The following is a 20,473-nucleotide window of genomic DNA, read 5'->3' on the forward strand; positions in this document are numbered from 1 at the left end:
AAGCTACAAGTAAATCTAGAATGCAAGATGAGCTTTCTTTAAAGACTTTGGGGAGAATATAGACAAGGATCATACAAAATAAGCAGGCCTGGATGGATAGCACTCTGCATCATTGTCACAAATTCCCAAATTGGTGTTGAGATTACAAATTCATATGAGCACCTTAGTAAAAATAGCAATTTTCCACAAAGCATACAACTGTATCTACATATGGATGTGACTTTGGCTTCTTGAATGCTATGCTAGGTAGTATAACATACGTTCTGGCAGATCTTATATTCTATGATTCCAAGCCTTTTAAAATCAGAACAATTTCTATTAAGTTCTTCACAATATAGAGGTTGACCAACAGCAAGACAGGTAAAAAGTGATGATTAACTTTTGGAAGAGGCTACAACACCTCAAAGTTCACTTCCTCAGACATAGAAGTACTTTACTATGAATTTATACAAAGAATATCTACCTCCAAAAGCTAACCAACCAGTAAGAATTTATAATCTATCTAATTTGTGTGTTGTACTCTGCTGGTAAACACTTTGTGAAGTACTCTGGTACTGTGTACTCTTTGTGATGTACTCTGGTACTGTGTACTCTTTGTGATGTACTCGGGTGGGTAAATATGATTATAGAAATTTAAGTAGTCACTATCCTTGAGGAGCTTACATTCTGTTGAGGGAGACAACATGTACATAATACAAGTGTATACAAATTAAATAAAAGAGAATTTGATTGGTGAATTGAATCTTTAACTTAAAATATCTATTGAAATATTGAAGTATCAGAAATATAAGGTTAAAAAGATATGGGGAAGTTGAAAAAACTTTGGGTTTACATTCAGAAAGCTCTACTCATTGAAACATTTTAATTAGTTCAACAAATTTGTAGCTCTGTTTGAAGAAAATAAAATTGTCCTTATGTTCAAGAAGGCTTGTTTCCCTTGCTGATTCCTTAAACTATAGATGTAGGTATTCAACATGGGGACTGCATTTGTATTAAGCACATCAATTCCCTTGGTCAAAGAGACTCTGTCCTTCACTGAGGGTTTGATATACATAATGATACAGCTTCCATAAGAAATGGAGATTACCAGAGAAATGCAAATTAAGACAACTCTGAGATACACACTACAAACCTGTCATATTGACTAATAAGGGAAAGATAATGCTGAATGTTGGAGGGGATGTGGGAAAACTGGGACACTGAAACATTGTTGGTGGAATTGTGAATGCATCCAGCCATTATGGAGAATGATTTGGAACTATGATCAAAAAGTTATACAGCTGTGCATATACTTTGATCCAGCAATGTTATTACTGGGCTTATATCCCCAAGAGATTTTAAAGAAGGGAAAGGGACCTGCATGTGCAAGAATGTTTGTGGCAGCCCTCTTTATAGTGGCCAGAAACTGGAAACTGAGTGGATACCCATCAATTGGAGAATGGCTGAATAAATTGTGTTATATGAATATTATGGAATATTATTGTTCATTAAGAAATGACCAACAGAACGATTTCAGAAAGGCCTGGAGAGACTTATATGAACTGAAGCTGAGTGAAATGAGCAGGACCAGGAGATCATTATGTACTTCAACAATAGTATATGATGATCAATTCTGATGGACATGGCCCTCTTCAACAATGAGATGAACCAAATCAGTTCCAATAGAGCATTAATGGATTGAACCAGCTATACCCAGTGAAATAACTCTGGGAAATGAATATGAACCACTTCATAGAATTCCCAATCCCTCTATTTTTGTCTGCCTGCATTTTTGATTTCCTTCACAGGTTAATTGTACACTATTTCAAAATCCAATTCTTTATTTTTAGCAAAATAACTATATGGATATATATACATATGTTATATTTAACATATACTTTAACATATTTAACATATATTGGTCAACCTGCCATCTGAATGAGGGAGTAGGAGGAAGGAGGGGAAAAATTGGAACAAAAGGTTTTGCAACTATGAATGCTGAAAAATTACCAATCCATATATCTTGTAAATAAAAAGCTATAATTAAAAAAAAAAGAAATGGAGATTACAACAATCATGTGAGAAGAAGAAGTGGAGAAAGTCTATTTTCTGTGACTGACAGAGGAATCTGCATAATTGTCTGGATGATATATGTATAAAAGATTATTAATGTCATTATAAGCAGAAGAGTCACCACAGCCCAAAAATTCCCATAGTCTCAAAAGAGCTAAAACTATATTATAAAACAGTGGTCATCAGAACCATTAGAAATAAAGTAGTCAGTCAGTATAATAGATTAGGTTCACAGGATAAAATATTCAATAATTATAGCAATCTAGTATTTGACAAACCCAAAGATCGAGCTTTTGGGATAAGAACTCATTGTTTTTCAAAAACTGCTGGGAAAATTGGAAACTAGCATGGCAGAAACTAGGCATTGACTCACACCTAACACCACATACCAAGATAAGGTTGAAATGGGTTCATAATTTAGACATAAAGAGTGATACCATAAGCAAATTAAAAGAACAAAAGATAGTTACTTCTCAGATCTGTGGAGAAGGAAATAATTTGTGTCCAAAAAAGAAGTGGAGATCATTATTTAATACCAAATAAATAATTTTGATTACATTAAGTTAAAAAGTTTTTGTACAAACAAAATTAATGAAGACAAGATTAGAAGGGAAACAATAAATTGGGTAAACATTTTTATATTTAAAAGTTCTGATAAAGGCCTCATATTTAAAACATATAGACAATTGACTGAAATTTATAAGAATTTAAGCCATTCTCCACTTGATAAGTGATGGTCAAAGGATATGAACAGAAATTTTTAGATGAAGAAATTAAAACCACTTCTTTTTTATCATTTTCCCCTGGGGCAATTGGAATTAAGTGACTTATGTAGGGTCACACAGCTAGGAAGTGTTACCTGTCTGAGATCAGATTTGAACTCAGGTCCCCCTGACTTAAGGGCTGGTACTTTATCTACTGCACTAATCAGCTGTTCCCAAAATCATTTCCACTTATATGAAAAGGTGCTCTAAATCAGTATTGATAAGAGAAATGCAAATTAAGACAATTCTGCCACACTACTACACATCTCTCAGCTTGGCTAAGATGAAAGGAAAAGATGAGGAATGCTGGAGAGGATGTGGAAAACCTGGGACACTAATACATTGTTGGTGGAACTGTGAATGGATCCAGCCATTCTGGAGAGCAATTTGGAACTATATCAAAAAGTTATCAGACTTTGCATACCTTTTGATCCAGTAATGTTTCTACTGGGTCTATATCCCAAAGAGATCTTAAAGGAAGGAAAGAGACCCACATGTGCAAACATGTTTGTGTCAGCCCTTTTCGTAGTGGCAAGAAACTGGAAACTCAGTGGATGCCCAATCAGTTGGAGAATGGATGAATAAGTTATGGTATATCAATGCTATAGAATATTATTGTTCTATAAGAAATGATAAGCAGGATGATTTTAGAGAGGCCTGGAGAGACTTACATGAACTGATGCTAAGTGAAATGAGCAGAACCAGGAGATCATTGTACACAGCAACATCAACATTATAAGACTATAAATTCTGATGAACATGACTCTTTAACAATGAGATGATTAATGCCAGTTCCAATGATCTTGTGATTAACAGAGCCATCTATACCCAGAGAGAGGACTATGAGGCTTGAGTGTGGATCACAACATGACATTCTCACTCTTTTTGACATTGTTCACTGATATTTTGACAGTTTGTCCTTGTTTGAGTTGGTGTTTTAGTCTTCCCTGTCACTATATTTGTTTTCTGTGATTAATTTTCCTTTTTTGTCCCTTGCACATTTTTCCCATTATCTTTTTGTATTTCATTTTGACTTTAAAGGTTGAACTCTGCTCCTGGGCTAAAAGAATTGCTGTCCCCAGTTTCCTTTGAAGCTCAGAACTTTGTCTTTGAGCACAGAGGACCTTTATGTTTGCAAGGAGTTACTGTACCTGCTCTTTCTAGAAAACATCCATGTTTCCCAAAATTTGTCTTATGAACTACCCGACTAATCTACCCTGATATTGAACCAGAATGGAGGGATTTAGTAGCACATCTGATTGATAACAACCTCTAATTGGATTTCACAAGCATCATTTGAGCTTGATTGAACACCCCTTTCACTCCAATGAGACTGACCTTTCCTGAAATACTTCCAATTGATTTTGAGCTGGAAAGTGATTTCATGTGGTTTTCTTTTCTTTTCTTTTTTTTTTTTTCACACAAATGTAGCTTTTATTCAAATTGCTTTTTCCAATCTTAATATAATAATTTAGTATTTTTATAGCATCAATTGTGTGCAATGTGCTGTGCTAAGCACTTTATAATTATTTCATTTGATTCTTTTTTTTTAATTTTTTTTATTATAAATATATATATATATATTTTATAATATTATCCCTTGTATTCATTTTTCCAAATTACCCCCCCTCCCTCTATTCCCTCCCCCCGATGACAGGCAATCCCATACATTTTACATGTGTTACAATATAGTCTAGGTACAATACATGTGTGTGAATATCATTTTCTTGTTGCACAATAAACATTAGAATCCGAAGGTACATGCAACCTGGGCAGACAGATATTAGTGCTAACAATTTACATTCACTTCCCAGTGTTTCTTCTCTGGGTGTAGCTACCTCTGTCCATCATTGATCAACTGGAAGTGAGTTGGATCTTCTTTATGTTGAAGATTTCCACTTCCATCAGAATACATCCTCATACAGTATTGTTGTTGAAGTGTACAGGGAACTTCTGGTTCTGCTCATTTCACTCAGCATCAGTTGATTTAAGTCTCTCCAGGCCTCTCTGTATTCCTCCTGCTGGTCATTTCTTACAGAGCAATAATATTCCATAACCTTCATATACCAAAATTTACCCAACCATTCTCCAACTGATGGACATCCATTCATCTTCCAGTTTCTAGCTACAACAAAAAGAGCTGCCACAAACATTTTGGCACATATATGTCTCTTTCTGCTCTTTAGTATTTCTTTGGGATATAATCCCAGTAGTAGCGCTGCTGGGTCAAAGGGTATGCACAGTTTGATAACTTTTTGGGCATAATTCCAGATTGCTCTCCAGAATGGCTGGATTCTTTTGCAACTTCACCAGCAATGTATTAGTGTCCCAATTTCCCCACATCCCCTCCAACATTTATCATTATTTGTTCCTGTCATCTTAGCCAATCTGACAGGTGTGTAGTGGTATCTCAGAGTGGTCTTAATTTGCATTTCTCTGATCAGTAGTGATTTGGAACACTCTTTCATGTGAGTGGATATAGTTTCAATTTCTTCCTCTGAGAATTGTCTGTTCATATCCTTTGACCATTTATCAATTGGAGAATGGTTCGGTTTCTTATAAATTATGGTCAGTTCTCTATATATTTTGGAAATGAGACCTTTGTCAGAACCTTTGTTTTTAAAAATATTTTCCCAATTTGTTACTTCCCTTCTAATCTTGTTTGCATTAGTATTATTTGTACAGAAAATTTTTAGTTTGATGTAATCAAAATCTTCTATTTTGTGATCAATAATGATCTCTAGTTCTCCTCTGGTCATAAATTCCTTCCTCCTCCACAAGTCTGAGAGGTAGATTATCCTCTGTTCCTCTAATCTATTTATTATCTCCCTCTTTATGCCTAAATCATGGACCCATTTTGATCTTATCTTGGTATATGGTGTTAAGTGTGGATCCATATCTAATTTCTGCCATACTAATTTCCAGTTTTCCCAACAGTTTTTTCCGAATAATGAATTTTTATCCCTAATGTTGGAATCTTTGGGTTTGTCAAAGATTAGATTGCTATAGATGTACCCTTTTTTGTCCTTTGTATCTAATCTGTTCCACTGATCTACCAGTCTATTTCTTAGCCAATACCAAATGGTTTTGGTGACTGCTGCTATATAATATAGCTTTAGATCAGGTACATTTAGACCACCTTCCTCTGAGTTTTTTTTCATTAGTTCCCTTGCAATTCTCGACCTTTTATTCTTCCATATGAATTTTGTTGTTATTTTTTCTAGGTCATTGAAATAGTTTCTTGGGAGTCTGATTGGTATAGCACTAAATAAATAGATTAGTTTGGGGAGTATTGTCATCTTTATTATATTCTCTCGGCCTATCCAAGAGCACTGAATGTCTTTCCAATTATTTAAATCTGATTTTATTTTTGTGGCAAGTGTTTTGTAATTTTTCTCATATAATTCCTGACTTTTCTTTGGTAGATGGATTCCCAAATATTTTATACTCTCAACATTTGTTTGGAATGGAATTTCTCTTTGTATCTCTTGCTGTTGCATTTTGTTGTTGATATATAAAAATGCCGAGGATTTATGTGGATTTATTTTGTATCCTGCCACTTTGCTGAAATTTTGAATTATTTCTAGTAGCTTTTTAGCAGAGTCTTTGGGGTACTCTAAGTATACCATCATGTCATCTGCAAAAAGTGATAGTTTAATTTCCTCATTTCCTACTCTAATTCCTTGAATCTCTTTCTCGGCTCTTATTGCCGAGGCTAGCGTTTCTAGTACTATATTGAATAGTAATGGTGATAGTGGGCAACCTTGTTTCACTCCTGATCTTACTGGGAAAGGTTGCAGTTTATTTCTATTGCATATTATGCTTACTGAAGGTCTTAAATATATGCTCCTGATTATTCTAAGGAATAGTCCATTTATTCCTATACTCTCAAGAGTTTTTAGTAGGAATGGATGTTGGATTTTGTCAAATGCTTTTTCTGCATCTATTGAGATGATCATATGGTTCTTATTAATTTGATTATTAATATGGTCAATTATATTAATAGTTTTCCTAATATTAAACCAGCCCTGCATTCCTGGAATAAATCCTACTTGATCATAGTGTATTATCTTGGAGATGATTTTCTGAAGTCTTTTTGCTAATATCTTATTTAAGATTTTAGCATCAATAATCATTAAGGAGATTGGTCTATAATTTTCTTTCTCAGTTTTCGATCTACCTGGTTTAGGTATCAGTACCATGTCTGTGTCATAAAAGGAGTTTGGTAGGACTCCTTCATCCCCTATTTTTTCAAATAATTTATATAACATTGGGGTTAATTGTTCTTTAAATGTTTGGTAGAATTCACATGTGAATCCATCTGGCCCTGGGGATTTTTTCCTGGGGAGTTGATTAATAGCTTGTTCTATTTCTTTTTCTGAAATGGGACTATTTAAGCAATTTATCTCCTCCTCTGTTAATATAGGGAGCCTATATTTTTGGAGGAAGTCATCCATTTCACTTAAGTTATCAAATTTATTGGCATAAAGTTGGGCAAAGTAACTCCTTATTATTTCTCTAATTTCCTCTTCATTGGTGGAAAGATCCCCCTTTTCATTTGTAAGACTATCAATCTGATTTTACTCTTTCCTTTTTCTGATCAAATTTACCAAAGTTTTATCTATTTTATTGGCTTTTTCATAAAACCAACTCTTGGTTTTATTTATTAATTCAATAGTTTTTTTTTACTTTCAATTTTACTGATTTCTCCTTTTAATTTTTGTATTTCAAGTTTAATTTTTGGTTGGGGGTTTATAATTTGGTCTTTTTCTAGCCTTTTAAGTTGTAAGCCCAATTCGTTAATCTTCTCTTTCTCAATTTTCTTCAAATAAGCCTCTAAAGATATAAAATTTCCCCTTATTACTGCTTTAGCTGCATCCCAAAGATTTTGATATGATGTCTCATCATTGTCATTATCTTGGGTGAAATTGTTAATTGTTTCTATAATTTGCTCTTTCACCCAGTCATTCTTTAAGATGAGATTATTCAGTTTCCAATTACTTTTTGGTCTATTTACCCTTAACTTTTTACTGAATGTAGCTTTTATTGCATTGTGATCTGAGAAGAAGGCATTTATTATTTCTGCCTTCCTCCATTTAATTTTGAGATCTTTATGTCCTAATATATGGTCAATTTTTGTATAGGATCCATGAACTTCTGAGAAGAAAGTATATTCCTTTCTATTGCCATTCAGTTTTCTCCAAAGGTCTATCATACCTAGTTTTTCTAATATTCTATTTACTTTTTTAATTTCTTTCTTGTTTGTTTTGTGGTTTGATTTTCTAAATCTGAGAGTGCAAGGTTGAGATCTCCCACTATTATAGTTTTACTGTCTATTTCTTCTTGCAGTTCTCTTAACTTTTCCTTTAGAAAGTTAGATGCTATACCACTTGGTGCATATATGTTTAGTATTGATATGGCTTCATTATTTATGCTACCTTTCAGCAGGATGTAGTTTCCTTCCTTATCTTTTTTAACGAGATCTACTTCTGCTTTTGCTTGATCTGAGATAAGGATAGCTACCCCTGGTTTTTTGGCTTTACCTGAAGCATAATAGGCTCTGTTCCAACCTTTTACCTTTATTCTGTATGTATCTCCCTGCTTTAAGTGTGTTTCCTGTAGGCAACATATTGTAGGGTTCTGCTTTTTGATCCAATCTGCTATCCGTCTCCGTTTGATGGGATCGTTCATCCCATTTACATTTACAGTTAAAATTACTAATTCTGTATTTCCTGCCATCCTATTATCCCCAGATTATGCTTTTTTCCCTTGACCCCCCTGATCCCCCTCCCCGATATTTAATTTACAGACCCCCCCTTGTCACGCGCAACCCTCCCTCTTTTTTTCTTTTCTTTTTTTTTTTTTTTAGGATCCCTCCCCCCTCCCTCCAAGTCCCTTCACTTATTCTCCTTTTCCTTTTCCCTTTTCCTCTCCCCCCTTTTAATGAGGTGAGAGAAAATTCTCTGAAAAACAAATATGTTAATTATTTACTCTTTGAGCCTCTCCTGATGAGAGTAAGATTCACACAATGATTCTCCCCCTCACTAAGTTCCCTCAGATATGGTGTATTTTCTATGCCTCTTCCTGGGATGTAGTTTCCCTCTTTTTATCACTCCTTCCCCTTTTTCTGAACCGACCTCCTTCCCTTTACTACACCCCCCCTTTTTTCTTTTATATCAGTAAAATCAAATTATCCTTGAGTACTTTTTATATACCCACAACAGAGTTACAGTTCTCAAGGGTTCTGTGTACCTTTTTCTGTTTCTCTTCAGTCTTGTGGATGTAGATCAAATTTTTTGTTTAAGTCTGGTTTTTTTCTTAGAAACATATAGAATTCCTCTGTTTCATTGAATGACCATCTTCTTCCATGGAAAAAGATGCTAAACTTAGCTGGGTAGTTCATTCTTGGTTGCAGTCCTTGATCTTTTGCCTTACAGAATATCAGGTTCCAGGCCCTTCTATCTTTTAATGTGGAGGCAGCCAGATCTTGGGTGACCCTTATTGTGGCACCTTGGTATTTAAATTGTTTTTTTCCTAGCTGCTTGCAGGATTTTCTCCTTTGTGTGGTAATTCTGCAGCTTAGCCACTATATTCCGTGGTGTTCTTTTTTTAGGGTCTATTTCAGAAGGAGTTCGATGAATTCTTTCCACATCTACTTTTCCTTCTGTTTCTATTATCTCTGGACAGTTCTCTTTGATAATTTCCTGTAAAATAGAATCTAGGCTCTTTTTTTGGTCATAGTTTTCTGGAAGTCCAATAATCCACAGATTATCTCTCCTAGATCTATTTTCCAGGTCTATAGATTTTCCCAGTAAGTATTTGACGTTGTTCTCCAGCTTCTCATTTTTTTTGTTTTGTTTGACTGATTCTTGGGTTCTCTTTGAATCATTCATTTCTATTTGTTCCATCCTGACTTTTAAGGAGTTATTTTCTTCTTTCACAGTTTTTAGTTCTTTTTGTAAATGCCCAATTTTGTTTTTAAATGAATTATTTTGCTCTATTGAATTTTTTTCCATTTCCCTAATTTTTTTTTTTTGAGAATTATTTTCTTTTTCCAATTCAGAAATTCTATTTTCTTGAGACTTTTTTATCTTTTCCAATTCAGAAATCCTACTTTCCTGTGTTTTTTTAACCTTTTCTAATTCATAAATTTTGTTTCCCTGCATCTCCTGTGAATTCTTTATTTTTTCCAACTCCAATTTCAGGACATTGTTATTCTCTATCATAGCTTCCCTTTCCTTTCCCCATTTTTCTTCAATCTCCCTCAATTTTTTAAGAGTTTCTTCTAGGAGAGAGTTATGTGATGGGGGGCAGGGATCGTTCCCCTTTGGGTTGTTATCTGCTGACTCTCTGCTGTTAACTTCCTCGGGGTTGGATACCCGCTCTTTCTCTGTATAGAAGGAATCTATGGTTTTTCTAGCTTTTTTGCTCATATTTAAAAAAATCTTTTGGGGTCTGTCCCTGGGGTAGGAAATTATTTGCCTCTTTACCAGCTTCCTCCCAGACCAGATGGATGCAGAGGCTCCTGGGCCTGAGCTAAGATAGAGCTCTGGGAGAGAGTTCCCCACCCCCTCCCTGGAAGTGCCTCAGAGGTGATTAGCACTACTGTGCTTCGAGGGCGTTGAACAGTAAAGACAGCACAAAGCCCAGCCTATGTGTCCGGGTGGGGAGTGGATGTCTGCAGCAGGTGACGTGAAAAGCCCCTGTGCTCAAACTGGAAGTGTCTGCCAGAAACCGCGGTCCCTAGTTCAAAGGTTCCGCTTCTCTGGGACTTCCTGGAGCTGAGTTCCACTCCCTCCAGCTAAGCTAGGCAGTGTGTGTTGCCTTGGGCCGTATCCACCCACTTGTCAATCTCTTAACTATTCTCAGGAGGTAGCTGAGGCCACACCCCCTGGTGCCTAGATCTGCTGAGTCACCTCCAGGGTCCGGGGAAAATCTAATCTGAGTTTTAAAATATTTTGGCTTTCTCTTCTGAACTGCCAAATAATTAGCAGAGAAGAGCTAACAGCCTGTGCCAGATTCCTCCACCTCAGTGGCTTCTCTGATCCCAGAGCCCTTCCCAGCGCAATGGGCGCAGTGTGCCACTACCCCACCATCTGTGCTGGTCTCTCTTCTTCCTCCCCTGGGAACTGACCTTTCCTGTTGAAACTCCAGATTCTCTTCAGCTGGTAAGTCGTGCTTCCAGTCCTTATGGTATCTATCAGTCCTGAGCTAATTCTGAGACTTAATTTATCTAATTGGTTGTGAGGGAGTGAGGACGTTCACAGAGACGTGTGTTTCTTCTCCGCCATCTTGGCTCCGCCCTCCGATTTCATGTGGTTTTCAAGGGAAACTGAAAGAGTTAGAACAGCTTCCCTCTGCCACGTTGGCTGCACACCCCATTTTAAACATTTTTAAACCATTTGACCACTGTTTTACCCTTTCTGTTCTGAACTTGCTTCCCTTTCATCCAAAATGAGGCAGATCTTTCCTATTGATCTTTCATTTTTCTTGGCTTCAAAGACTCGTTTGCGCCATTTTTGTTGGCTCTTGTGTTCCAGAATTTGTTTTGGGAAACTACTGTGTGGTTCTTTTTTAGTGAATATGAAAACTTATAGAAATTTAGAGCTTACTTTACCATTTTGGCAACCAGAAATCCTACTATTATGATCTCCCTCATCAAAACTACCTTTGAGTTTTTCATCTCTAAGTAGGTCCCTGCAAAACTTCTCTTACAAATTTACAATTCTCTATGTCTTAGGAGCTGCATTTTATATTACAACAATTATTATTTTCTTTCTCTCTTACCATCATATCTTCCTCTGTAATTTTCCTTTGTGCCATATTGTTTTATATTTATGTCTATCCTTTTTTCCAGTGGAGTCGTGATCCCCACTCCCAAATCATTTCTTTTTTTCTCCTCTCTTTTCTAATTATGATATATATTTATTTCTAGAGCAAGATATAGCAAACAAGGAGAGCCCTAAATCAGGAATGACAACAGTCTTCTGCACTCACTCTCCAGACAAACTTTGCAGCAACTAAATCATAGCACTAGCAATCCCTGAACTCAAACAAGCACAAACAAGAATCGTATGTCAGTCATATAACCCTGCTATGAATACACTTGTTGTCACTAGGCAAGCTTTTTGCTTATAACCTCTATGGGTTTTTGGCATTTTATTTTTATTCTTTTTCTGAGTGGACAGCTGGCATATAATCCTTGTGAGTTTTTTAGCATTAAACCTGAAAATTTCAGGGTTAAAATTTCAGAGTTAGCACACATATAGAAGGACTGACTTTGTAAAGAAAAAGACAGCCTCATAATTTGAGACAAGAGTGAAAAGGGAGATAGTAGTAGAAGGCATCTGGATGATGTGACTTGAGTTGGGGGAGAGGAAGAGGGAACTCTAGACAAATGGTCTCACTGTTTCAATAATGGGAAGGAAGTTTCTAAGGTGACATAGTAGGTACAGGGAAAGAAATGGATATTTGAGAAAAGAAATAAAGATTTGGATAAAGCATTATAGGAATGGTGTTAAGAAGTTAATAAGGAAAATATAGGATTGCCCAGCAACAATGAAGGTCCAGTTGAGATTGTGTAACTTAAATCTGTAATGAGCAAAATGATGTTGGCTTCTTGATTTTCTTTTCAATGGTAGCTCTTATGTAGGAGTGAAGTGAGTGAAAGTAGAAAGCACTCCAAAGTTGAGGCTTGGCAGGACATAATTGATATGATAAGGGAGCAAAACAGAAAAGAAAAGTTCAATGTAAACCATAATTAGATGACCAAATGATTAAAATTTTATAGAAGGAATTGAGTTTAGCTAGTGTAAGTGAGATGGCCTGGGAAAGAATTGAACAGTTAAAGAATTAGATGTCAAAATGTAGATTAAGTACTGAGTTGCCATTAGAAAGCTGAGAAACAGGTGTAATTCCAACATTTTGTAATCAGATAAGTGAATTTTATAGTGAGTAAAGTACAGTTTTACAGGTGAGTTTATGAATGATGGCAAGATCCAAAATTTGACCTTGTTTTTGTTGGAGGAGTGAATCATAAAAAATGAGTAATTAGGAGAAGTGAGGAACTAGGGTGATGAAGGGATTATCTGAAATTCACTGGTCTCAGGGTGGGAATTAGACAAGAGAAACATATGAGCCAGGAACTGAAGACACTGATGAAAAGAAGATCAAAATGAGTGGCCACAATTTTATTCAGGAAGAGCAGCAAGATTTTTAGAGGAGATACTGGGGTAAGAGGAGACGTGGGGCACTTGAAGAAGAATGGAGGAAAAGCTATCAGTGAGATAGGAAATAATCCAGAGAGGAATAAAAGCATTTACTATCTTGCTTGAGAGAAAGACAAGTTGAAATTAAATAATGTTTTATTATAATAATAACTTTTAATTTTTCAAAATATATGCAAAGATAGCTTTTAATATTCACTCTTGCAAAACCTTGTGCTACAAATTTTTCTTTCTCACTTCCATCTTTCCTCTTTCCTAGATAGCAACAAATCCTATATAGGTTAATCATATGCATTTACTCATATACCATATTTCCCTATTTAACATGCTGCAAAAGAAATATCAGAATAAAAGTGGGGAAATAAGAAAGAAAAAAAAAACAAGCAAGGAAACAAGAACAGCAAAGGTGAAAATATTATGTTATGATCCACATGCCATGTCCAGGGTCCTCTTTCTGGAGGCAGATAGTTCTCTACATCATAAATCTATTGGAATTGATCTGAATTATCTCATTGGTGGAAAGAGCCAAGTTCATCACAGTTTACGATCACATAATCTTGGTGTTGCTGTGTACAATATTTCTGTGTTCTACTCACTTCTCTTAGCATCAATTCATGTAAATCTCTCCAGGCCTTTCTGAAATAAGCCTGCTAATCATTTCTTTAAAAAAATTAATATTCCATAACATTTATTCACAATTGTTCAGGCATTCCCAATTGATGGGAAAATCAGGATAACATGAGTCTATAATGTATCACTTCATATACTTTGAAGATTTCCTCCCAGCTTCATTGAGAAGCTTATGAGCTGCAGAACAAGCTTTTGATTGGAGTTATCTTGGGCTAAGCTGTGGGAACAAAAAAGTAAAAGGATAGAAAAATCAAGAGCCTAGGACAGTGTGAAGTCAAAAAGATTAACTCTGACTTACTTTAGAGGGAGTAAAGTGAAATCAGAATGTGGCCTGAGAAATACTGAGTGGTTGCAGGATTAGGATGATGATGAGGAAAGTCAATATGTTTACTAAGAAAGACACAGACATTGCAGTGAAACAATAATTTATTGCTAGATGTTATGGTCATGTAAGGGAATGTCAGTTTTCTAATTAGGGAAATAGTGTCATACTTAGTGTGTGATCATCCCTATGTATATCTGAGGAACAGTAAAGGAGTAGGTTATGGGGCTTAAGGAGATTCAGAGAAAAGTAGTGCAGGCAGTTTGAGAAAGAAACAAACATGTGAAAATCCTCACATAAAAGAATTTAGGCAGAATAAAAAATAGTAATCCAAGTGGTAAACTATTTCAGAAAGAAGGAAGAATGATCAGGGAACTAATATACTAAGCTACCATAATGTTAATTCAGGGGGAAATTTTAATTAAATTAAATTTAAAAATATAATTTAATGAATGAGAGAATAGGTATACCAGTGCTGGAGAAGGGAATCAAGAATTCAGGGTAGTCAGAGTGAAGCACGATGTTACTTAAAGCTAATATGGGAAAAGTATATGAGAAAATAGATTCAAAATGTGCACTAGTGTGTTCATTGTGGAATGGGAGGACTTAGTGGCAATGATGTTCAGAATTCGACTGGGATATGAAAGGGATCAGACTGATGGAAATGTAGATGAAAAATTATGAAAATGATTTCTCTAAATATACACATTTGCTTTAAATGTCAACATGACTACAATAGCAAGACTGAACTAAAGATAAAAGGGCTATAATTGATGGTAGATAAAAAAGGAAGCTCACAGCCTCCAAGGGTTGTTGCAAAGAATTCTAGGTGAGGCTAGAGTCTTCAATCACTTACAAGACTAATGGACAAAGATATTGGGAGATGCTATGTAGTATATTGTTATATAAGTCACCCAAAGGAAAAATAAAAGGTTCTTGGTTGATGAAAATTGAGATGTAAGATATGTGCAAGCAGGGACTTTAGAAATACATAATAGTGAACTATGACAGTAAGAAAAACTTTGATAGGAAGCAAAGATAAAATGTAAAAGCAAAGGTTGATATTGTAAAAACATTAAATGACATATGGACAGTCTAAATGTTCTAATAATACTTAGCTGATTTAATGAGAAATCTAGGAAAGACTCCCAACATCTTGGGTGAAATCCCAGTTAAAATCTTTTGGGAGAATACAGAAAAGAATACCCCCAAATGGGCTGAAATGGATAGATTTCAATCTTCATTGGTACAAACTTCCAAATTGATGAGATAACAAATTCATTTCAGTAAGGAAAGCAAGTTTCCACTAAGCAACCAGTAGTATAGCTTTCTATATATAGGAATGTAACCTTGACATCTTTAATTGGCATTTTTGCTACTGTAACATGAGATCTAAAACATATTTTGATCCACAATTCTAGGACTTATCAAATCAGAAATTCTTTAATTAAGGGCTTCACAGTGGAAATAATTTATCAACAGTAAGCTAGGTATAAAGTAATGATTTATTTTTGGGAGGGGCCACAACCATTCAAAGAATATTTTATCAGGCATGAGGGTATAGGGATTTGGATAAATAGAGGAAACACCCATTTTTAAAAGTTATTATTAAAGGTTTTTTTTCATTTTAAAAACATATTCATTGATCATTTTCAACATTCACCATTGCAAAATCTTGTGTTATAATTTTTTTATCTCAGTAACCCCACACACACTCCCCTAAATGGTAAGTAATCCAATATGTGTTAAACATGTGAAATACATATTTCCACAATTAAAAATCTGACCCAAAAATGAAAAAAAAAACTAGAAAGAAAACTAAATGCAAGATGATATGATGGTATACTTAGAAAACCCCAGAGATTCTAATAAAAAGTTTAAATCCACATAAATCCTCAGCATTTTTATATATCACCAACAAATTACAACAGCAAGAGATGTAAAAAGGAAGTCCATTACAAACAAATGTCGAGAGGATAAAATATTTGGGAATCCATCCCAAAAATCCAAAGAAAAGTCAGGAATTATATGAGCAAAATTACAAAAATAAAGTCAAATTTAAATAATTGGAAAGACATCCAGTGCTCATGGATAGGCCAAGCGAATATAACAAAGATGACAATACTCCCCAAACTAATCTATTTTTTTAGTGCTATACCAATCAGACTCCCAAGAAACTATTTTAATGACCTAGAAAAAAATAACAACAAAGTTCATATGGAAGAATAAAAGATCCAGAATTGCAAGGGAATTAATGAAGAAAAAGTCAAATGAAGGTGGTCTAGGTATACCTGATCTAAAGGTATATTATATAGCAGCAGTCACCAAAACCATTTGGTATTGGCTAAAAAATAGACCAGTTGATCAGTGGAACAGATTAGATACAAAGGACAAAAAAGGGTACATCTATAGCAATCTAATCTTTGACAAACCCAAAGATACCAACATTAAGGATAAAAATTCATTATTTGGAAAAAAAACTGTTGGGAAAACTGGAAATTAGTATGGCAGAAAATAGATATGGATCCACACTTAACACCATATGCCAAGATAAGATCAAAATGGGTCCATGATTTAGGCATAAAGAACGAGATCATAAATAGATTAGAGGAACAGAGGATAGCCTACCTCTCAGACCTGTGGAGGAGGAAGGAATTTATGACCAGAGGAAAACTAGAGAGCTTTATTGATCACAAAATAGAAGATTTTGATTACATTAAACTAAAAAGTTTCTGTACAAACAATACTAATGCAAACAAGATTAGAAGGGAAGCAACAAATTGGGAAAATATTTTTACAGTTAAAGGTTCTGATAAAGGTCTCATTTCTAAAATATATAGAGAATTGATCCTAATTTATAAGAAATCAAACCATTCTCTAATTGATAAATGGTAAAAGGATATGAACAGACAATTCTCAGATGAAGAAATTGAAATTATGTCCACTCATATGAAAGTGTTCCAAATCACTACTGATCAGAGAAATGCAAATTAAGACAACTCTGAGATATCACCACACACCTGTCAGATTGGCTAAGATGACAGGAACAAATAATGATGAATGTTGGAGGGGATGTGGGAAAACTGGGACACTGATACATTGTTGGTGGAGTTGTGAAAGAATCCAGCCATTCTGGAGAGCAATTTGGAACTATGCCCAAAAAGTTATCAAACTGTGCATACCCTTTGACCCAGCATTGCTGTTATTGGGCTTATACCCCAAAGAAATACTAAAGAGGGGGAAGGGACCTGTGTGTGTCAAAATGTTTGTAGCAGCTCTTTTCGTAGTGGCTGGAAACTGGAAGATGAATGGATGTCCAACAATTGGAGAATGCTTGGGTAAATTATGGTATATGAAGGTTATGGAATATTATTGCTCTGTAAGAAATGACTAGCACGATGAATTCAGAAAGTTTTGGAGAGACTTGCATGAAATAATGCTGAGTGAAATGAGCAGAACCCGAAGATACACTTCAACAACAATACCGTATGGGGACGTATTCTGATGGAAGTGGATATCTTCAACATAAAGAAGACCCAACTCACTTCCAGTTGATCAATGAATGACAGAAACAACTACACCCAGAGAAGGAACACTGGGAATTGAATGTAAAATATTAGCATTACTGTCTATCTACTTATACCTTCAGAATCCAATACTTAATGTGCAACAAGATAATTGGATTTACACACATATATTGTATCTAGTTATACTGTAATACATGTAAAATGTATGGGATTGCCTGTCATCTAGGGGAGGGAGTAGAGGGAGGGAGGGGAAAATTTTTAAAAAATGAATACAAGGGATAATGTTATTAAAAATTAATAATGCATAAATACTGTCCAAAAAATTTATCATTATAAAATTAATTAAAAAAAAAGAAAAAAAAAAGAAAACTAAAGGCAAGCACACAGCAACAAAAAGAGTGAAAATACAATGTTGTAATTCAGTCTTCTCTCTAAGTGCATATGGCTCTCTTCATCACATGACCAGTGGATCAGGCCTGAATCATCTCTTTGAAAAGAACCATGATTATCAAAATTGATTATTGTATGCTCCTGCTGTTGCCATATACAATGACCTTCTGGTTCTACTCACTTCACTTACCATCAGTTTATGTAAGTCTCTCCAGGCCTCTCTGAAATTGATTCTTATGGAAAAATAATATCCCATAGCATTCATGTACTATTCAGCCATTCTCCAACTAATGGGCATGCATTCAGGTACTAGTTTCTTGCCACTATAAGAAAGGTTGCCACAAACATTTTTTGCACATGTGAGTCCCTTTCCCTTCTTTATGATATGTTTGAGATAGAGGTTCAGTAGAAAAACTGCTGTATCAATTGGTATGCACAGTTTGATAGCCCTTTGCCCATAGGGGAACACCCATTTTTTAAAAATCCATCAACCAATAAGTATTTACTATCTACTTATTTCTCTTAAAAAGAATTAATGATCTACCTATTTTGTATATTGTGCTATAAAAGGGAAATATAAAGATATAAAATTATTTTTATATTTTTCTGTCTTCATATTCCCCTCCTATAGCACAGGACCAAGTTTCAAAGAGCTTACATTCTATTGAAAGAGACAAGATATTCATAATATAAATATATACAAATTTGATGGGCAAATTTGATTTTAAATTAACTTTTTAAAAAGTATTGATAACAAAAATAAAAATATGCACAAAGATGAAGAATTTGACAAATAGTTGGACAGATTGTCAGAAATATCTGCTTCTTATTACACCTATTTAGTGAAAAATTCCTTGTTGGAAAAAGATGCAATCCTTTGTATCATGTCCATGAAGGCTTGTTTCACTTGCTGATTCCTTAGACTATAAATGAAGGGATTCAACATGGGGGCTACTGATGTATTGAGCACAGCAACTCCCTTGCTCAGAGAGACTCTGTCCTTTGCTGAGGGTTTGATGTACATAAAGATGCAGCTTCCATAAGAAATGGAGATGACAATCATATGAGAAGAACAAGTGGAGAAGGCCTTTTTCCTCTGACTGACTGAGGGGATCCGTAGAATTGTTTGGATAATATATGTGTATGAGAGAACTATTAATGTTAATGTAAACATAAGGATCACGAGAGCCCAAGAAAAGCCCATTGTCTCTAAGAATTGTGTATCTGTGCAGGATAGTTGTAATAGGGGAGAATAGTCACAGAAGTAATGGTCAATGATATTATCAGCACAATAATCAAGCTGTTGCATCAGAATGGTTGGTGGTATGATGATCATAAATGAACTCAGCCATGAGCAGAAGACAAGCAATGTGCAGACTCTGTTGCTCATGATGGTTGTATAATGTAAGGGTTTGCAGATGGCAACATAGCGATCATAGGACATGGCTGCTAAAAGATAAAATTCAGTTGCTCCAAAGAGAATGACAAAAAAGAACTGAGCCATGCAACCATTGTAGGAAATGGTATTGTCTTGAGTAATAATGGTGTCCAAGAATCTGAGAACACAAGCAGTTGTAAATGAAATTTCTAAGATGGAGAAATTCCGGAGGAAGAAATACATTGGAGTTTGAAGATGAGAATCCAACAGTGTAAGGACTATGATAGTCACATTGCCAGCAATGCTGAGTATGTAGGTGAGTAAGAGGAAGAAGAAAATGATCATTTGAAACTCTGGGTTATCTGACAATCCCAGGAGGATGAACTCTGTTACCTGTGTATGATTTTTCATTTTTCTTTCTCTCTTCTCTAGTAAAGATACAATGAAAAAAAATATATATGTATATATATATATATATATATATATATATATATATATATATATATATATAATTTAAAAGTAGAAAGGAACAAAAAAAACCATAATTTGTTGTTATACTAAGATTTAAGAAATTTCTTATAGCCTATATAACTACTTTGAATTTTAGATCTCCTCCCCTTGCATAACACAATATAGTCAAGATATCTTTTCTTCTATGAAGCTTCTTTAGAAAATGTCAAAAAAAAAAAAAAAGGCCAAAGAAATCTGCTTTACTCTGGATACTCCTCTTTGTCATTTTCTTCCTTTTCTTTTATGGTATCCCTAATTTTCAATATATGTGGTCTATATTTGAAACAGTGTAAAGACAAAGAATTAGAATTCATTCATCCAATCTTTCAAAAGTTGCTGTCATATAAAGGGGTCTCAGTGTAAAACATGGTTGATGTATTTAAGGAGGTTAACATTTGCCAATTTATATTCACAAATAAAATTCAAGGTAGAATGCAATCAGTAACTTTTGGCTATAAGTGAATGAGAACTTTTTTTTTTTCTTTAGCATATCATGTAAAGTCATCTGTAATTGTCCACTATACTACTTTTTTAGACACATCTTACAGTATCATATTTTATACATACTATCCTGCAGGCAGTCTGGACTTACTTAGAAGGATAAGCTTCATATTTTGCACTTTGTGCAACCCTAACCCTCCTTCCATATAAATGAATTCCATTGCCATCTCCTT

General features: G+C 34.9%; 1 protein-coding gene across 1 annotated transcript; it reads right to left on the bottom strand.

Moving 5' to 3' along the window:
- Positions 1 to 865: 865 nt before the first annotated feature.
- On the bottom strand, positions 866 to 19,700 carry LOC141542794 (olfactory receptor 6C3-like). The gene is made up of 2 exons (XM_074267380.1): positions 18,782 to 19,700; positions 866 to 903 (listed from the first exon to the last, which is right to left on the bottom strand). Exons 1-2 carry the CDS (start codon positions 19,698 to 19,700, stop codon positions 866 to 868), a joined length of 957 nt encoding a protein of 318 aa, XP_074123481.1.
- Positions 19,701 to 20,473: the final 773 nt, after the last annotated feature.

Source organism: Sminthopsis crassicaudata, chromosome 5 (genome assembly GCF_048593235.1).
Source record: "Sminthopsis crassicaudata isolate SCR6 chromosome 5, ASM4859323v1, whole genome shotgun sequence".
NCBI lineage: Eukaryota > Metazoa > Chordata > Mammalia > Dasyuromorphia > Dasyuridae > Sminthopsis > Sminthopsis crassicaudata.